This window comes from Artemia sp. Qi Xiang Cuo, chromosome 14, assembly GCF_049724085.1.
Source record: "Artemia sp. Qi Xiang Cuo chromosome 14, ASM4972408v1, whole genome shotgun sequence".
Taxonomy (NCBI): Eukaryota; Metazoa; Arthropoda; class Branchiopoda; order Anostraca; family Artemiidae; genus Artemia; species Artemia sp. Qi Xiang Cuo.
Window position 1 is genome coordinate 37,605,092 of NC_142807.1, and position 17,513 is coordinate 37,622,604.

The 17,513-nt window shown below is 38.0% G+C and overlaps 1 protein-coding gene across 2 annotated transcripts in view; it reads left to right on the top strand.

Annotated features, from left to right (window-relative positions):
- Nucleotides 1-7,705, top strand: part of Tsr1 (Tsr1 ribosome assembly factor) — a 44,089-nt gene extending 36,384 nt beyond the window's left edge. For both annotated transcript variants that reach the window (XM_089100227.1, XM_089100226.1), the window contains exon 5: nt 7,412-7,705. In XM_089100227.1, coding sequence (XP_088956353.1) covers nt 7,412-7,684 — 273 coding nt within the window. In that variant the 3' untranslated portion in view covers nt 7,685-7,705. The remainder of the gene's footprint in view (nt 1-7,411) is intronic.
- Nucleotides 7,706-17,513: the final 9,808 nt, after the last annotated feature.

Here is a 17,513-nt window from a genome sequence, read left to right on the forward strand (position 1 = left end):
AGACACGAGCCGTCGGTTAATTTCCCATAAAGTGATACTTAATAGAAACTTTGCATAACGAAAATACATTTGACGGATAGCTATTTTCTCAGTTTGACTGAACAGTCCCCAGAAGGAAATGCAAATAAAAGGGGCACAGAAAAGACATTATATATCCTTCCCATAATTGCCCGCTTATACCTACATTTACGCGCAACAATAAGTCCGTATGTCCTTCGCAGTCTTTCACTAAAAAACTCAAGCAGGAGGGACCTGATATTCTTTAAGCTTGAACCAATTGGCAGTCAGAGATAAGTAATACTAGACGAAAGTTTTACAAGATGTGATCCAAGGCGAATATCTTCAGCAGATGAATTACCAGTCGGCTTTCCTACTACAACAGCTTCACTCTTTTCCAGGTTAAAACTAAGAGCAATTTTTTGATACTCATAATTTAAAATATCAAAGTTCTCTTCTACTGCAGTATAAGCCCTACTTTGGTTCAGCACATCATCTGCATAATTAGCCAGTGACAGATCAAAGCTGTAACCTTTTTTGGGCCTCTACTACACTATTATTATAAAGAGAAGAGGAATAGACAACATCCTGCCCAATCCCTCTCCACACTCTTATACAAACCCGAGTGAGCCCTAAACCATTAAGAACCGGCACTTTAACAACAACGTAAAGCTTACTATACATTTCCCTATATATATACGCACTATTGACAGATTCTGACCACGAGCCTCAGCACTCAGTAATAATTCAGAATTTATTCCCGAATCAAATGCTCGAGAAACGTCATGGCCAGCCGTAATCACCTTTTCACCGTTTTCTTCTATTTCTACCAAAAAATTTGCTATACTTGTATGGATATGAACTCGGCTATATCCCTTATTGAAACTAAACTGATGGTCTGGTGTCGAGCAAGCTTGGTTTATATTATCAATCAACAACAGTTCCAACAACTTGAACAAGGTAGGCGACAGAGCTATCGGCCGGTATGAACTGCAACTACTTCTATTTTTCCCTTTCTTGGAAACAGGAGTAACAACACCCGCACAAAATATATCGGAAACCACTCCACAATTAAAGATCACTTGATAAAGCAGCTCTAGGTGGAATAGCTTAATATCTAGATACTCATAACTTAAAATATCAAAGTTCTCTTTTACTGCAGCATAAGTCCTACTTAGGTTCAGCACATTATCTGCATAATTAGCCAGTGACAGATCAATGCCTCTAAAATTAAAACTTGCCGTAACCTTTTTTGGGCCTCTACCACACTACTATTATAAAGAAGAGAGGAAGAGACAACACCCTGCCGAATCCCTCTCCACACTCTGATACGAACTCGTGAAAGCTCTAAACCATTAAGAACTGGCACTTTAATAACAACGTAAAGCTTACTATACATTTCCCTATGTATACGCACTATTGACAGATTCAGACCACGAGCCTCAGCACTCAGTAATAATTCGGAATGTATTCCCGAATCAAAGGCTCGAGGAACGTCATGGCCAGCCGTAATCATCTTTTCACCGTTTTCTTCTATTTCTACCAAAAAATTTGCTATAATTGTATGGATATGAACTCTGCTATATCCCTTATTCAAACTAAACTGATGGTCTGGTGTCGAGCAAGCTTGGTTTATATTATCAATTACCAATAGTTCCAACAACTTGCACAAGGTAGGCGACAGAGCTATCTGCCGGTATGAACTGCAACTACTTCTATTTTTCCTTTTCTTGGAATCAGGAGTAACAACACCTGCACAAAATATATCGGGAACTACTCCACAATTAAAATTCACTTGATAAAGCAGCTCTAGATGGAAAACCAAAAATTCAGTGATGGAGTGGAAAAAACTCTGAATTTTGTAGAGAACAAGGATTCTGCTCTGGTCCTACCAATTCATTCTAGAAGAATCGTATCATGCTATCTCAATTGTTTGTCGAAGTTCTGACATTTTTCTCAGGTTTCGGCATTATCATTTTACACAAAAATAGTAGAATGTATAATGGTTGAATTTCTTATGATGGCCAATATTGCAATTTTTTATTAATAGCATTATAATTATAAATGAGAATACCAAAAATTAATCAGTAGTGCACCGAAAGCTAAGCTCGTGAGGGATGATGTGGAAACAATGACAACAATATGAAAAATAATAACAGGCTAAATGTAATGAAGTAGATTTTTGAATTATCATAGGCAGCGCAATCGCGCTGCCCAAGTAAAGAACGATGTTGGCACAATGATTTTTTTTTTTCCTTTAGACCAGAGCATTTCGTGTCGAAGGAGTTATCGTAAAAACTTGTAAAAGGGCTCATTCGATTGAAAATTGGAATGGCTAGTGCTCTTTTGAATAGTGAAAAGTGATTGGAGGACAACTAACACTCCTTCCATGCCCACCATTTCCCCAAACACATTCAATCAAAATTTTGAGATAGCCACTTTGCTCAGCGTAGTTGATTCCCAGATAGAAATTATGTTTTGAGGAGGACACTCCCCCACAGCCCTCAGGGCAAGGGTTGTAAGTTATGCCCTGGGGATTTTAAGGTTTTTATAGAAAGTTTTGCCGTAGAAACTTCAAAAAGGGCTCATTCTATTGGAAATTCAAATGGATTGTGCCGTTTTTAAAAGTCGAAAGTGATTGGAAGGCAACTAACACCCCTCTCACGCCCACCATTTATCCAAACCCATCCAATCAAAATTTTGAGATAGCCATTTTGTTCAACGTAGTTGAAAGTTCTGGGAATTAGGTTTTTGAGGATGACACTCCCCCCCCCCCCACCTCAGCCCTCAGGGTAAGGGTTGTAAGTTATGCCTTTGGGGTATATAAGGTTTTTTATTGAAAGTGTTGCCGTAGAAACTTAAAAAGGGCTCATTCGAATGGAAATTGAAAGGGATTGTGCCCTTTTCAATTGTCGAAAGTGATAGGAGGGCAACTAACCCCCCTCTCACGCCCAACCTTTCCGCAAACACATCCAATCAGAATTTTTAATAGCCATTTTGTTCAACATAGTTAAAGATTTTCGAAATTAGGTCTTTGAGGAGGATAACCCCCTCAGAGCCCTCTGGGCAAGGGTTGTAAGTTGAGCCCTGGGGGCATATAAGATTTTTATAGATAGTAATATTGTAGAAACTTCAAAAAGGGCTCGTTCGATTGGAAATTAGAAGGGTCTGTTCCCTTTTTAATATTCGAACGTGAATGGAGGATAACTAATACCCCTTTCACATCCATCATTAACCCGAACACATCCAATCAAGATTGTGAGATAGCCATTTTGTTCGACGTAGTTAAAAAGTCCAGAAATTATGTTTTTGAGGATGAAAATCCCCCCAAAGCCCTCAGGGCAAGGGTTGTAAGTTATGCCCTGGGGGCATATAAGTTTTTTTTTATAGAAAACGTTGTCGTAGAAACTTCAAAAAGGAATCATTCGATTGGAAATTGAAAGGGCTAGTGCCCTTTTTAATAGTCGAAAGTGATTGGAGGGTAAGTAACCCCCCTTTTACGCCCACCATTTCCCCAAACACATCGAATCAAAATTTTGAGATAGCCATTTTGTTCAGCTTAGTTAAAAGGTCCGGAAATTAAGTCTTTGCGCATTACAACCCCCTCACAGCCCTCAGAGCAAGCGTTGTAAGTTATGCCCTGGGGAATATAAGTTTTTTATAGAAAGCGTTGTCGTAGAAACTTCAAAAGGGCTCATTCGATTGGAAATTGAAAGGGCTAGTGCCCTTTTTAATAGTCGGAAGTGATTTGAGGGCAACTAATCCCGCCTCTCACGCCCATCCAAACCCATCCAATCAAATTTTTGAGATAGCAATTTTGTTCAACGTAGTTGAAAGTTCTAGAAATTAGGTTCTTGAGGATGACAACCCCCCCCCCCAGCCCTCAGGGCATGGGTTGTAAATTATGCCCTAGGGGCATGTAAGGTTTTTGTTGAAAGCGTTGTCGTAGAAACTTTTAAAAGGGCTCATTCAATTGGAAATTGAAAGGGCAAGTGCCCTTTTTAATAGTTGAAAGTGATTGGAGACCAACTAACGCCCCTCTCATGTCCACCATTTCCCCAAACACATCCAATCAAAATTTTGAGATAGCCATTTTTTAAAGTAGTTGAAAGTTCTGGAAATTAGGTCTTTGAGGATGACAACCCCCACACAACCCACAGGGCAAGGGTTGTAAATTATGCCCTCATGGCATATAATGTGTTTAAAGAAAGCGTTGTCTGAGAAACTCCAAAAGGGCTCATTCGATTGGAAATTGAAAGGGCTAGTGTCTTTTTTAGTAGTCGAAAGTGATTGGAGAGCAACTAACGCCCCTCTCATGCCCACCATTTCCCCAAACACATCCAATCAAAATTTTGAGATAAAATTATGCTCTCATGGCATATAATGTGTTTATAGAAAGCGTTGTCGTAGAAACTCAAAAACGGCTCATTCGATTGGAAATTGAAAGGGCTAGTGTCCTTTTTAATTTTCGAAAGTGATTGGAGGGCAACTAATCCCCCTCCCACGCCCACCCTCCCATTTCCCCATTATATTTAAAAACTAAGTGTTGCCTTGAGATTAAATCAAAATGCTCTGTGTTAATGATAATTGCCAATAAGGCATCTCAGCAATATCCTTAGAACAACTAAGAGTATAATGTTCAGACTTTCGGGGCTGCTTCTGCTCTTAAAATTTAACCGAATCAAAATAGCGTAAGTGTATCCAAGCTATCAAAGAAAGTAAACAGATTTTTTTTGCGAATGGTATCAAGTTTTCTATTTCAGGTCAACTAGAGGAGGCATGAAACTAAATTAAACACTATTATTTGTATCCAGTTTTTTAAAAGGGTCTATGTTGTTAAAAATTGCTGAAAATTTTTCTCCAGCATACAAATAGCAGGCCAAACTATAAAGTCTTAAAAAAAACGAAAAGATTTAAAGTATTATTTTCTTTTTCCCTGCAAAGATTATGTCAATATAAAACGAACAGAAATTAATTTAAAAAAAATATTTTCCACAAAATAAATTTTTCGAAGAAAAGTAAAGAACTCCATAAAATATATTCAATCCTAACAAACCACAGATCAAAAAACACTTTTCCGGATTGATTTGTGAAACGTTCAAAGGAAGTTTTATTCTAAAGACTAGTAAAAAGTGATACAAACTAGTCTTAGCATAAACTAGAACCAAACTTAAGAAAACAAAGGTAGATAAACCCAACAGACATAAAAAAAAAACAGTGTTTTGCTTAGACATTACCAATTTCCCCTAATAACTTGCTAAAACCAAGCATTAAAAGATCCGACCATTTCCGTTTACTCTTAATTGAAACACATTACCAAAACTTTCCCAAGCGTACAATTAGGAAATGTAAACAAAAATTTAATATTGTTCCAGCATGATTTGTAATGTATCGTAAGTGCTTAGCTATTTGAGTTTAATTTGATACGTGGTTTCGCAAGCTTGTTTCTTAAGATTAATTAAAAAAAAAAAATTCCACAAAATAAGTTTTTTAAAGAAAAGTAAAGAACTCCATTAAACCAAAAACGAGCAAAAATAAAACCAAATAATCTACCAAGCGTGAAACTACCACAAATCAGCATCGATAAATAAATGAAACCCAAAACGAACTGAAATTACAACAAATAACCAAGTCAAACTCAAAACGAGCAGAAATTAATATGAGTAGGGCTCAAAACCCCTATGCCTTCCCAAGGCCAGAACATAAATTGTACTTTACTGAAAAAGAAACACAAATGAATGTGCATTATCATTTTAATGTACGTATACTGATATTTAATAATCAAAATGTTAATATTATTTGATTTATTAAAGTTATAAAAGTAAAAACATTTATATATCCAGTGCAGTAATAAAAATAACTAATTTAGCGAGTGTAACTGGTAAAATTAGGTTAGTAACAAGTGTTTTATCTCAGTTCCCAACAAAAAAGCGATTACGAAGCTTGAAAAATTTTCAAGTGTCGCCAAACGCTAGATGGTGTTGATAGTTTATTTGTCGACACTAGTGACAGTTTCCACTCTTATAAGTTACCCATACTCTTTGACCTTAAAGGTAACATAAGAATGTCGATGCATCCACACAAAAATGCAAAGGCTACTTCAGGTTCAACGCGATTAAAAGAAAGGAAAGAAATTACAGCCATGATGATAGGTCTTTACTGAATAATGAGGCTTATGAAGAAAAAAAGAAAAAAAACGCAATATGCGGGTCCATCAGAAGGCGCGTAAGTTCCATGACGCTAGGGGGCATCGAGGAATTTTTCCTTTGGGGAGAAGCGGAATTCTTCAGAAAAGTGTATCTTTATATCAAAATCTGGATTTTGTACTTTTTACTCATGAAAATTTTTCCTTGGTACTGATCCTCAATGCACCTCTTGGGGATGGGAATATTTTTCTATCCCACCGGGTCTAGTGAAGGCTCATTGAAATAGCTCACTTTCTAAAGTGTCTAGATTTACGTCAGTAATGCCAGCCAGAACTGCCTATAAAATAGTTCAAAATGTGGCAAGTAATACCCTATTTCGACACGGGCACTGCAGTGATTAGGCAGTAGTTCCAATGCTCTTTAAATTTGCCTCCTTTGAGCTGCTGTAACAAAACTGGCAAGTATGTTACAGAAACTTTAGGTCAAACATTTAATGTCGAATACTACTACTACTACTAACAACGCACCGCAGCACCAAGCCGACTGAGGCCAACACACGTTTTTACACCCGCCCACTCCTCCCTTTTTACACCCGCCCACGAAGTTCCCATTTCCTTTAGATCTTTCTTTATGACGTCCTCCCATCCCAGACGGGGACGACCTGCTTTCCGTTTAGCCCTAGATGGTTGGCCGAAAAGAACAATCTTCGGCAATCTGTCATCCGCACAACGTATCCTAGCCACCTCAACCTTTCTTTCATTATAGCCCTAGAGAGCGGTATTGAACCATATTTTTCATAAGCCTATTGTTTGAAATACAGTCAGTCAGCAGGGTACCCAGAAAAATCCTTAAGCAATTTCTCTGGAAAACATCTAGCAAATCTTCATCCGCTTTTCGGAGTCCTGATAATGTCGAATACTGATATGTTATTAAACTCAAATGATGAATGCTACTAATAGGATTTTTTATTCCTTGCCTATCTCCTCTAAAACTATTCCGCGAACTCTGTAAAATTGTTCCAAGGAAATCTTCTGGGCAAACAATCAGCGAAAAGAAAACGTAAAAGTCTTGGTACCAGGGCCTAAAAACTTGTTTCAAGGTATAAGACTCAATCTTTTCTCTATAACGTTTGGTTGTGCTGACTTCCTGCTTTTTTTTACGTCCATTAAAGGCAGATAAAGAACCATCACAAGACTTTTCATATTAACCAATGATTCATATAAGGATATTTTTTGTCTCTCTTGTTCCTACTTCTCTATTAATTTCAGGTGAAGAAAAGGCATGCTGTAGTCAGATTTATGTTCTACAATAAGGAGGATATTCTTTGGTTCAAACCATTGGAGTTACATACAAAATATGGCTTACGAGGACATATTCGAGAGCCTCTTGGGACACACGGTCACATGAAATGTATATTCAACAAGCAAATCAAATCTCAGGACACTGTTTTGTTGAATCTTTATAAGCGTGTATTTCCAAAGTGGGCATATGATCCAAACGTCACACTATTGAGTTGTGAAAACATGGAAATGAATGACTAATAAACTTGCATTACTTGACTATCCTTACGTTAGATTAGACACTAGTTTCTACAGCGCCTTCAGGGGCACACAGACTTCTATTGAGTAGCCTCTGAACTATTCTTATATGGGCCTTCACAGCCTATGGAGTGGTGTCAAGTGGGGGGGGGGGGGCATTTGCCATCTCCCCCTCGATTTCGAAAAACATCTGTTTTTGGTATTTCCAATGAAAAATAACCTTTTTGATATTTCCATTGAAGAAAATTGCACCCGTCCCTCTATAGATTATGATCTATGCATTCAGCCGTACCCCCCCCCCCCAAAAAAAAAATAATTGTAAATTGGTGCCACTAGTCCCACGGAGCGTGCTCTTTGATCTTCCCTGTTAATGGGTGCCTTCTGTTTGCCAGTGGAGGAGAATTTTAATCTACTCTATAGTCCAATAATTTACAGGACGCTGTTAGGATTGGGTAAGCAAAGACACTTATACACTCTAAGCCTACCTTTCCTTGCCTTCTTTAGCAGCTTACCTGAAAATGCGCCGGGTAAAAATAAAAAGACTTCCCAGGTCGAGAATGCCATATTCTCTCATATGCCTGATTGCCCGCTTAACTATCCAGACTCGCGCAGAAAATTTGCGAAGCAAGTCAAAATTATATAATATTCATCTTTATTTAAAAATAAAAAACAGATTCAGGGCAACATTGTTGACCAAGTTAAGAGCAACGGGTCTCCCATGGAATTTTCCCCTCGGCCGTTTCCTAGAGAAGGGGTGGCCGTAGAAACTTAGGAGGGTGCGATCTGAAATCGAAACCTATATTGGCCATTTTAAGGGCCTTCAGTGATTGGAGGGTAACACGATTCTCTAACCCTAGCCCCTTCTGCCTTTTACTACCCCGGAAAACTCATGGCATGTGATCATACTTTAAAGTATTCATTTTTCTCAGGGTAGTTGAAATATCCAATAAATATGTCTCCAGGGGTGACATAACTCCAGGCTCAAAAGCCCTAAAGTATGTAATTTGTCCGTTTTTCACAGATATACTTTAGCTAAAAAAGGGTGATATTTTTGGCACTGGACTATCGGATCTGTTTCTATCTTTCACGGATCGTTCCCTGAGACTTCGGAAGCTCAATTTTTTGGGCGTTGAAAGAGCCCAAAAATAGTCCCATATTTTTTTAATGTATGATAAATTTGAAACTTGCTTCTGTAAATCCCTTGGCCAGGGGGCTTCAGTGCACAAACGAATTGTGGCATGCGTCAAAATTGGGCCATTTTTTTTCTGATTCGCTTTAAACTTATATTTGTAACTTCATAGATCATGGGGAATCCAATAATCACAACAGAAAGTTGAAACTAAGTGTAGTTCTCTCAAGAAAATGCCCAGATCTAAAGGAGTTATTGTGCTTGAAATTTTTTTATCTGCCCAGATTGAAAGACTCGTGACGCCTAAAAAAACTAAAGTAGATTTGGCTTTGTTTGTTTTTTTTCTTTTTTTTGTGATGTCTGGAAATTTGCTCAAAATTTTTTAACCTCTCATCACTTTTAAACTTGCGGGATGTATAGACTAGGTGAAGGAGACTTCAATGAAATCAAATAATTTTGAACGGAAATTTGGTTGTATTAAATTGTGCCCTCTGAAAATAGGCCAAAACGATTTTTGATTGTTGTCTCCGACTGGGTGGGAGAAAATTAAATCTTTAGCATGTGTTGAAGAAAATTTGTGACGCGTGATGCAAAAATTAATAGCTGTAGTTCTTTCTCTAGGTAGCAGGAAAGATTTGCCACAGAAAAAAGGTATTTTGTAGCGGAAAACGATTTTGGCCCAAAGAGTACCAAAAAGCTACCGAGTGAAAAATTCTGAGATAGCCGATTGGTTAAAAATTATCTAAAAAATAAAATATGTAGCTTCCCAGTTTCAGAGGCAATAATGCCATGTGGCAGCACATGCGTTCCTAAAGATTAACATATTTCATTCAAAATAAACGGTTAACATAGACAATTATCTTAAAGCTTCATTTAGCTGGTTTGGTTCATTTAGGACTTGATATAATTATGTAGAGTTGTGTATAATTATGCAAGAGCTATCATGGAGGAGGGTTGGTGGATAATTACGAAACTGGCAGGGGAAAGTGTGCCTGTAGCCTCAAAAGGAGCATTTTTATGCCAAAGTTTTCTAACTCTATGAGTCTTTAGGTAAGCATAAGAACAGTTTTCAGGAAAGGGGGAATATTCCTTCGTTCTCGTGACTATTTTTAGACTAAGTCTTTAATATCGGTGCTGTGGGGTAAAATGTCGCCGCTTCCTATTGACAATTTTTTTTTCTGAGTAACGCTATTGATTGTATTCATAGATTCACATGCTTAGTGGCAATAAAGGGGGTAGAGGTGGGGTAGCATCATGAGTGCCGCTAGGAAGTTCCCGGGATGCGGGAGGTGCTACCAAAAGCTTTGTTTTTATAGAAATTTAAATGGGAATGTTTCTTGTTTTACCGCATTCCATGGTCTTGGTCCGGACAAGGCTTCAATGGAGGAAAAATTCTTGTAGCTGTTTTAAGGTTGTTTATTTTAGCCTCATGGTCTCAAATGCCGTACTGGTATGCAGTATTTTATTCCTCCTCTAAATATAAATGCAGCCCATGAAAATAAACCGTCATTATAAATCGTTTATCCAGTAAGATTAACCTCCATAGTGTTACATAGTTGTACATGATCTATCAGAGTGTTGGTAAACGGATTTTCATATGGGGAGGGGGGTATAGAAGTCCCTTAACGGCGTTTAGACCCTTTTTTTTTTACTTCGAATGAGAAGTGGTTCAGATGAATTGAATGAATATTAAGGTTATCATGAATTTAACCTTTGACTCTCTTCATTAGGAAGAATATTTTGATATGGATAAGTATAGGATAGAATACGCTGCATGACTGGTGAGATGGCAAAAGACACCCCTTATTACGGAGATGATAGTTTATTTTAAATAATTATGAGTTATTTTGAAAAGTGAATAAGCTATATTAGCTCTTATTCTCGAAGCACTGTTCTGAAAAAGTAAAATTTCGATTTTAAAGAATCAGGTTGGTAGCTCTCCTCATATTTAAGGTAACCCTTGGTATAGTCGTAAATACGACAGAAATCAATGAACAATTTTTTTCAAGTGAAAGTAAAGATCTACATTAAAACTTAGAAACGAACAGCAGCTATTCCTTACATTAGGAAATTGCCCCCGCAATAACCCCTGCTCTTCGCACTAAAGTCTAAAATTTGTTCCCAATCCTTTAGAGCGACTGCATAAGCGTAATTGGAAGAAAAAAAAATTGTAATACCTCACGAATAAAAACGTGCATTGATGAGCGGTTGCTTTAACATACCAACATTTTACGTTCAAGCTTTAAAAGACAATCTTTTAATAAAACACTAACAGCTCGTCATAAACTATATGTGAAGTGCTGACCTCATGTGGCTTTGCGCTGCAGTGAGTTGTAGGAGGTAGTAGTGGGTGCAGTCATAATTACTGTCAGTTTAGCACTATACTATTAGGTTTTAGCGTCAAGAGGAGGGGGTAGTCCATCTCACATACGGAATAACTTTGTTTGTTTCAATTTTTGAAGTCACTTTACTTTCATTTGATTTTTTTAATTAAATAGTAAAACTAGCAAGATTTTGGCTTCTATTCTATTGTCTGTCTATGAGTCTTTGATATGTTGTCTGCGAGACCAGATCCTCCTTTATTGCTGTCTTTATTTTATTCTTCTTTCTCGAAAATTATATTCAAAATTTCGCCATATAAACTACGCAGGGGGCTCATTGGATTGGTAATCAGACGCTGTAGTGCTCTTTTTAAGAGTAAAAGTGATCGGAGGGCAGCTACCTCCCCTCCCCCGTCTCCCACACACACACACATGTCGTATTGTCCAGAAATGTATCTAGTAGAAATTTTGAGATAGCCATTCTATTCAAAATAGTCTAAATATCATATAACACGGCTTTTAGGATTGAAACAAACCCCAGAGATTAGGGGAAAAGGTAGTAAGTTGTTCCCAGTGGGTATTTATGGTTTTTATGGAAGGGATGGTTTTTTAAATTTAGAAGAGGCTCAGTCTTTTCCCTGAAAAAGACTATGTCATTATAAAACGAACAGAAATTAATTAAATAAAACTTTTTAAACAAAGTAAGTTTTTTTTTTAAGTAAAGAACTCCATTAAACTCAAAACGAGCAGAAATTAATATGAGTAGGGTTCTAAAGCCCTGTGCTTTCTTAAAGCCAGTAAATTAATTTGAATTTTTCAGTAAAATCCAAATTATATTCTGGCTTTTAGAAAGCATGGGGTTTTTGAACCCTACTCATATTAGTTTCTGCTCATTTTTAGTTTGACTCTGTTATTTATTTTAATTTCCGTATGTTTTGGGTTTCATTTATTTATTGATACTGATTTGTTGTACTTGTATGCTTGGTAGATTATTTGATTCTATTTTTATTCATTCTTGGTTTAATGGAGTTCTTTACTTTTTTCGAAAATTTATTTTAGGAAAAAGGTTTTTTCTAATTAATTCTAGGTAAAAAAAAATTAGTTAAGAGAATGACACTTTTACCGTTTTGGAAACGGGCAGTAGCCATACTCGTTTTTAGTGGAGACACCATTCATTAGAAGTACACCCTGATTCTTTCGGAAACATATGGGGAAAAAACTTTCGGAAAGTTTCTTTTACAAAAAATTAAACAAGAAAAACGGGTTTTAATTTCTATAAAGCAGTGAATACAAACACTTAATTAAACAAAAATACTCCGAATATTTCGGCCCCACATCCGGGAGCCTTTCTCAACGGAAAAAAAATATAAAAAAATGAAAAAAAAAGTTCTTTTTTAAAGAACCTTAACTTACATCAACATAAAAACATACTAAACAAATAAAAGAAAAAGTGTAAATAAATAGGAAAACAAAACTCACATATTAAATAAACACTTCCATTCACTGGCGTATAAACAAAATCAAATGTTTATATTGATTGGAACAAGCCTTCTCACAGTATATAAATGGAAATCTATCAAAAAATGAAAATATATTTATACTTAAATTGAAACAATAAAGGTCAGCTAACCCCCGGCCCATAACCCCTAATTAAATCTCACAAGTTCATCACCCAATGTTTGAATTATAAATTGAACAGATTCGTTTGCTTGCAAGCTTAGCTGCAGCTATCAAAGTACCAAAGTATCAAAACAAAGAAAGGATCAAAGAAAACAAAGTACAAAAGTAACAATAAGCAACTTGCACAACTTACAGCCCTTGCACCGTAAATCGCAGTTACCTCGTAAATCACTAAATCTAAATATCAAAGTAAAGAAAGTATCAAAGTAACAATAATTAAGTTTTGTAACTCAGAGCCATTTACCCTGGGGGGAGAGTTAACCCTGCAAGCATAGTTAATTGGCCTTTGAACTATTTTGAACAAAATAGCTATCTCCAAATTTTGATTGGATGCATTTGGGGAAAAAGGGCCTTAGGGGGGGGGAGCTAGTTACCCACCGATCACTTTTGACTCTTGAGAAGGGTATACGACCATCCTTTCCATAAAAACCTTATATACCCCCAGGGCACATTTTAAAACACTTGGCCCTGAATTCTGGGGGGGGGGTGTTTTATCTCTGGAGTTTCTGTTATATTATCTTTGGTCTATTTTGAACCAAATCGCTATATACAAAATTCGATTAGACACATTTGAGGAAAAGAAGGCTGGGAGGGAGGGGGGCTAGTTGCCATCGGATCACTTTTTACTCTTAAAAGGTGAATTAATACTTTGAATTTCTATTCATTTTAGTCACCTCCAAAGTTTATACAGCCACCTCTTCTATAAAAAGCTTATATGCCCCTACGACATAAGTTGCAACCCTTGCCGTGGCTCTGGGAGGGAGGGACTATGTTGACAACAAAGTTTTTGCAATCTAACCGTTGGACTATTTCAGACAAACTGACTATCTCAAAATTTTCATATGATACATTTGGGGAAAAAGGGTGCTTGTGTCAGGGAGGGATAGATGCCCTCCGTTAGCTCTTGAGTCATAAAAAGGTAAGTAGAAATTTCTGTGTCCAATCAAATGATCCACTTCCGAAGTTTACACGACCATCTCTTACATAAAAACCTTCTACGCCTCCTGTGTATAGCTTAAAACACTTGCCCCGGGCTCTGAAGGGGGGGGTTGTTTCGATCCTGGCGATAGTTGCCCTCGGATCTCTTTTGGCTCTTAAAATGTGAGCTAGAACTTTCAATTTCCAATCAAATGAGGCCTCTCCAAAGTTTATACGAGCATCCTTTTCATATGAACCATATATGCCCCCTGTACCTACCCCTGGGCCCTAGGGGGCTGTGTCGAAAACGGAGTTTTTGTTTAAAAAACGAAAAAAACAGCTTTAGAAAATGGTTTTAGAAAAAATGGCTATCTCAAAGTTTGCCTCAAAATGGTTTGGAGGAAAAGAGCTTGGGGGGGGGCTAGTTGCCCTCCGATCTATTTTGAAGCTTGGAATTGAACTACAACTTTCTATTTCCATTCAAATGAGCCCTCTCTGAAGTTTTTATGATCATCCCTTCCTTAAGAACCATATATGCCCCCAGGGCATAACTTACAACGCCTGCCCCCAGACCTTGGGGGGTTGTATCGACACAAGAGTTTTGCTTATTTGACCTTTGAGCTATTTATAACAAAATGTCTTTCTCAAAATTTTTATCAGATGGGTTTGGAGAAAAAGGCATGGGGAGGGGCTAGTGGCCCTCGGGTCTCTTTTGACCCTTAAAAAGTAAACTCGAACTTTCAATTTCAGATCAAGTGAGCCCTCTCTGAAGTTTATACGAGCTTCCCTTTCATAAGAATCATATATGACCCCAGGGCATAACTTACAACGTCTTCCACCGGGCGCTGGGGGGGGGGGTGTTGTTGTGCCAACGCCAGAATTTTTTTTACCTTACCTTTGAACTATTTTTAACAAAATGGCTGTCTTTTTATCGGATGCATTTGGGGGAAAAGGGGCGTAGAAGGGGGGGGTAGTTGCCCTCCAATCTCTTTTAACTCTAAAAAACTGAACCAGAACTTTAAATTTCCAATCAAATGAGCCCTCTCTGAAGTTTTCACGAGCATCACTTCCATAAGAACCATATATGCCACCAGGGAATGACTTACAACGACTGCGCCCTGGGCCCTGGAGGGCTGTTGACCCCTGAGATTTCATTATATGATATTTGAACTATTTTTTTTTAAATGGCTATCTCGAAATTTGTATCGGATGGGTCTGAGGAAGAAAGGGCGTGGAGGGGGAAGGGGCTAGTTGCCCCCCGATCTCTTCTGACTCTTGAAAAGTGAACTAGAACTTTCAATTTTCAATCAAATGAGCCCTCTCTGAAGTTTATACTAGCGCCCCTTTCATAAGAACCATATGTGCCCTGGGGCATAACTTACAACGCCTGCCTCCGGATCCTGGGTGATTGTGTCGACACCTGAAATTCTGTTATCTGACCTTTGAACTATTCTTGACAAAATGACTATGTCAAAATTTTTATCGGATGCATTTGGGGAAAAGGGTCGTGGGCGGGGGGATGGTAGTTGCCCTCCAATCTCTTTTGACTCAGAAAAACAGAACTAAAACATTCAATTTCCAATCAATTGTGCTCTCTCTGAAGTTTTCACGAGCATCCTTTCCATAAGAACCATATATGCTCCCAGGGCATAATTTACAACGCCTGCCCCCAGTCCCTGGGTGGTTGTGTTGACCCCGGAGTTTCTGTTATATGATCTTGAACTATTTTCAACAAAGTGGCTATCTCAAAGCTCTTATCGGACGGGTTTGAGGAGAAAAGGGCGTGGAGGAGGGAGCTAGTTGACCTAAGATCTCTTTTGACTCTTAAACAGTGAATAAGAACTTTCAATTTCCAATCAAATGAGCCCTCTCGGAAGTTTATACGAGCATATCTTCCATAAGAATCATATGTGCCCCCAGGGCATAACTTACAACGCCTGTCCCTGGGCCCTGGGGGGCTGTGTTGACTCAGGAGTTTTTTATCTTACAACGCCTGCCCCCGGGTCCTGGGGGGTTGTGTCGGCATCGGAGTTTTGTCATATTATCTTTGAACTATTTTTAACAAAATGGGTATCTCAAAATTTTTATCGATTAAATTTGAGACATGAGGGCATGGGGAGGGGGCTAGTTTCCCTCTGACCTCTTTTAACTCTTTAAAAGTGAACTAAAACTTTCAATTTTCAATTAAATAAGCCCTCTCTGAAGTTTATACGAGTATTCCTTACTGAAAAACATTCAAATGAATTTACTGGGAAAAAAATGCGCATTGTCAGTTTAATATACATATGCTGATATTTGATCCTTAGAGTCTTAATTAATTTTGGTTTCTTAAAGTTATAAGAAATGAAATATTTAAAAGAATTTTTCAGTAAAGTACAAATTATATTCTGGCTTTTAGAAAGCATAGGGTTTTAGAACCCTACTCACATTAATTTCTGCTCGTTTTGAGTTTGACTCTGTTATTTATTTTAATTTCTGTTTGTTTTGAGTTTTAAAACTTAAAGGGTTTAACTCAAAGGGTTTAAAACTCAAAGCCATAATTTCCAGACCCTTCAACTATTTTCAACAAAATGGCTATATCAAAATATTGATTGGAAGTTTTTGGGAATTGATGGGCGGGGGTGGGGGGGGGCATTCACTGTCCGATCGCTTTTGACTATTAATAAGAGCACTATCCCTCTCAATTTCCAATTGAATGAGGCGGTTTTTTAGTTTTTTACGACAACACTTTCCATAAAAACATTATATTCACCCAGGGCACCACTTACAATCTTTGTCCTAGGGGCAGTGGGGGGTTTGTCATCCTCAAAGACATAATTTCCGGACCATTCAACTACGTAGAACAAAATGGCTATCTCAAAATTTTGATTGAATCTGTTCGGGGAAATAGTGGGCGTGAGAGGGGGGTTAGTTACCCTCCAATCACTTTCGACTGTTGAAAAGGGCACTAGCCCGATAATTTTCCAATTGAATGAGCCCATTTTGAAGTTTCTACGACAAAAATTTCTATAAGAACCTTATAACTTGCAACCCTTGCCCTGAGGATTGTGGGGGGGGGGTCATCCTCAAAGACCTAATTTCCAGAACTTTCAACTACGTTGGACAAAATCACTATCTCGAAATTTTGATTGGATGTGCTTGGGGAAAAAGTGGGCGGGAGAGGGGGATCACTTGCCCTCCAATCACTTTCAACTATTAAAAAGGGCACTAGCCATTTGAATTTCCAATCGAATGAGCCCTTTTTGAAGTTTCTACGACAACCCTTTGAAAAAAAGCTTATATACTCCAAGGGCATAACTTACAAGCCTTGCCCAGAGGGCTGGGGGGTGGGGTTGTCATCCTCAAAGACCTAATTTCCAGAACTTTCAACTATATTGAAGAAAAGGGATGTCTCAAAATTTTTATTGGATGTGTTTGGGAAAATGGTGGGCGTTAGACGGGGGTTAATTACCCTCTAATCACTTTCTACTATTGAAAGTGCACTAGCCCTTTCAATTTGCAATCGAATGTGCCCCTTTTTGAAGTTTCTACGACAACCCTTCCTACAAAAACCTTATATTTCCCCAGGGCATAACTTAAGACCCTTACCCTGGTGGGTCTGAGGGGGGGGGGTTGTCATCCTCAAAGACAGAATTTCCAGAACTTTCAACTACGTTGAACATAATGGCTATCTCAAAATTTTGATTGGATGTGTTGGAGGAAATGGTTGGCGTCAGAGGGGGATTCGTTGCCTTCCAATTACTTTTGACTATTAAGAAGGGCACTAGCCCTTTCAATTCCTAAT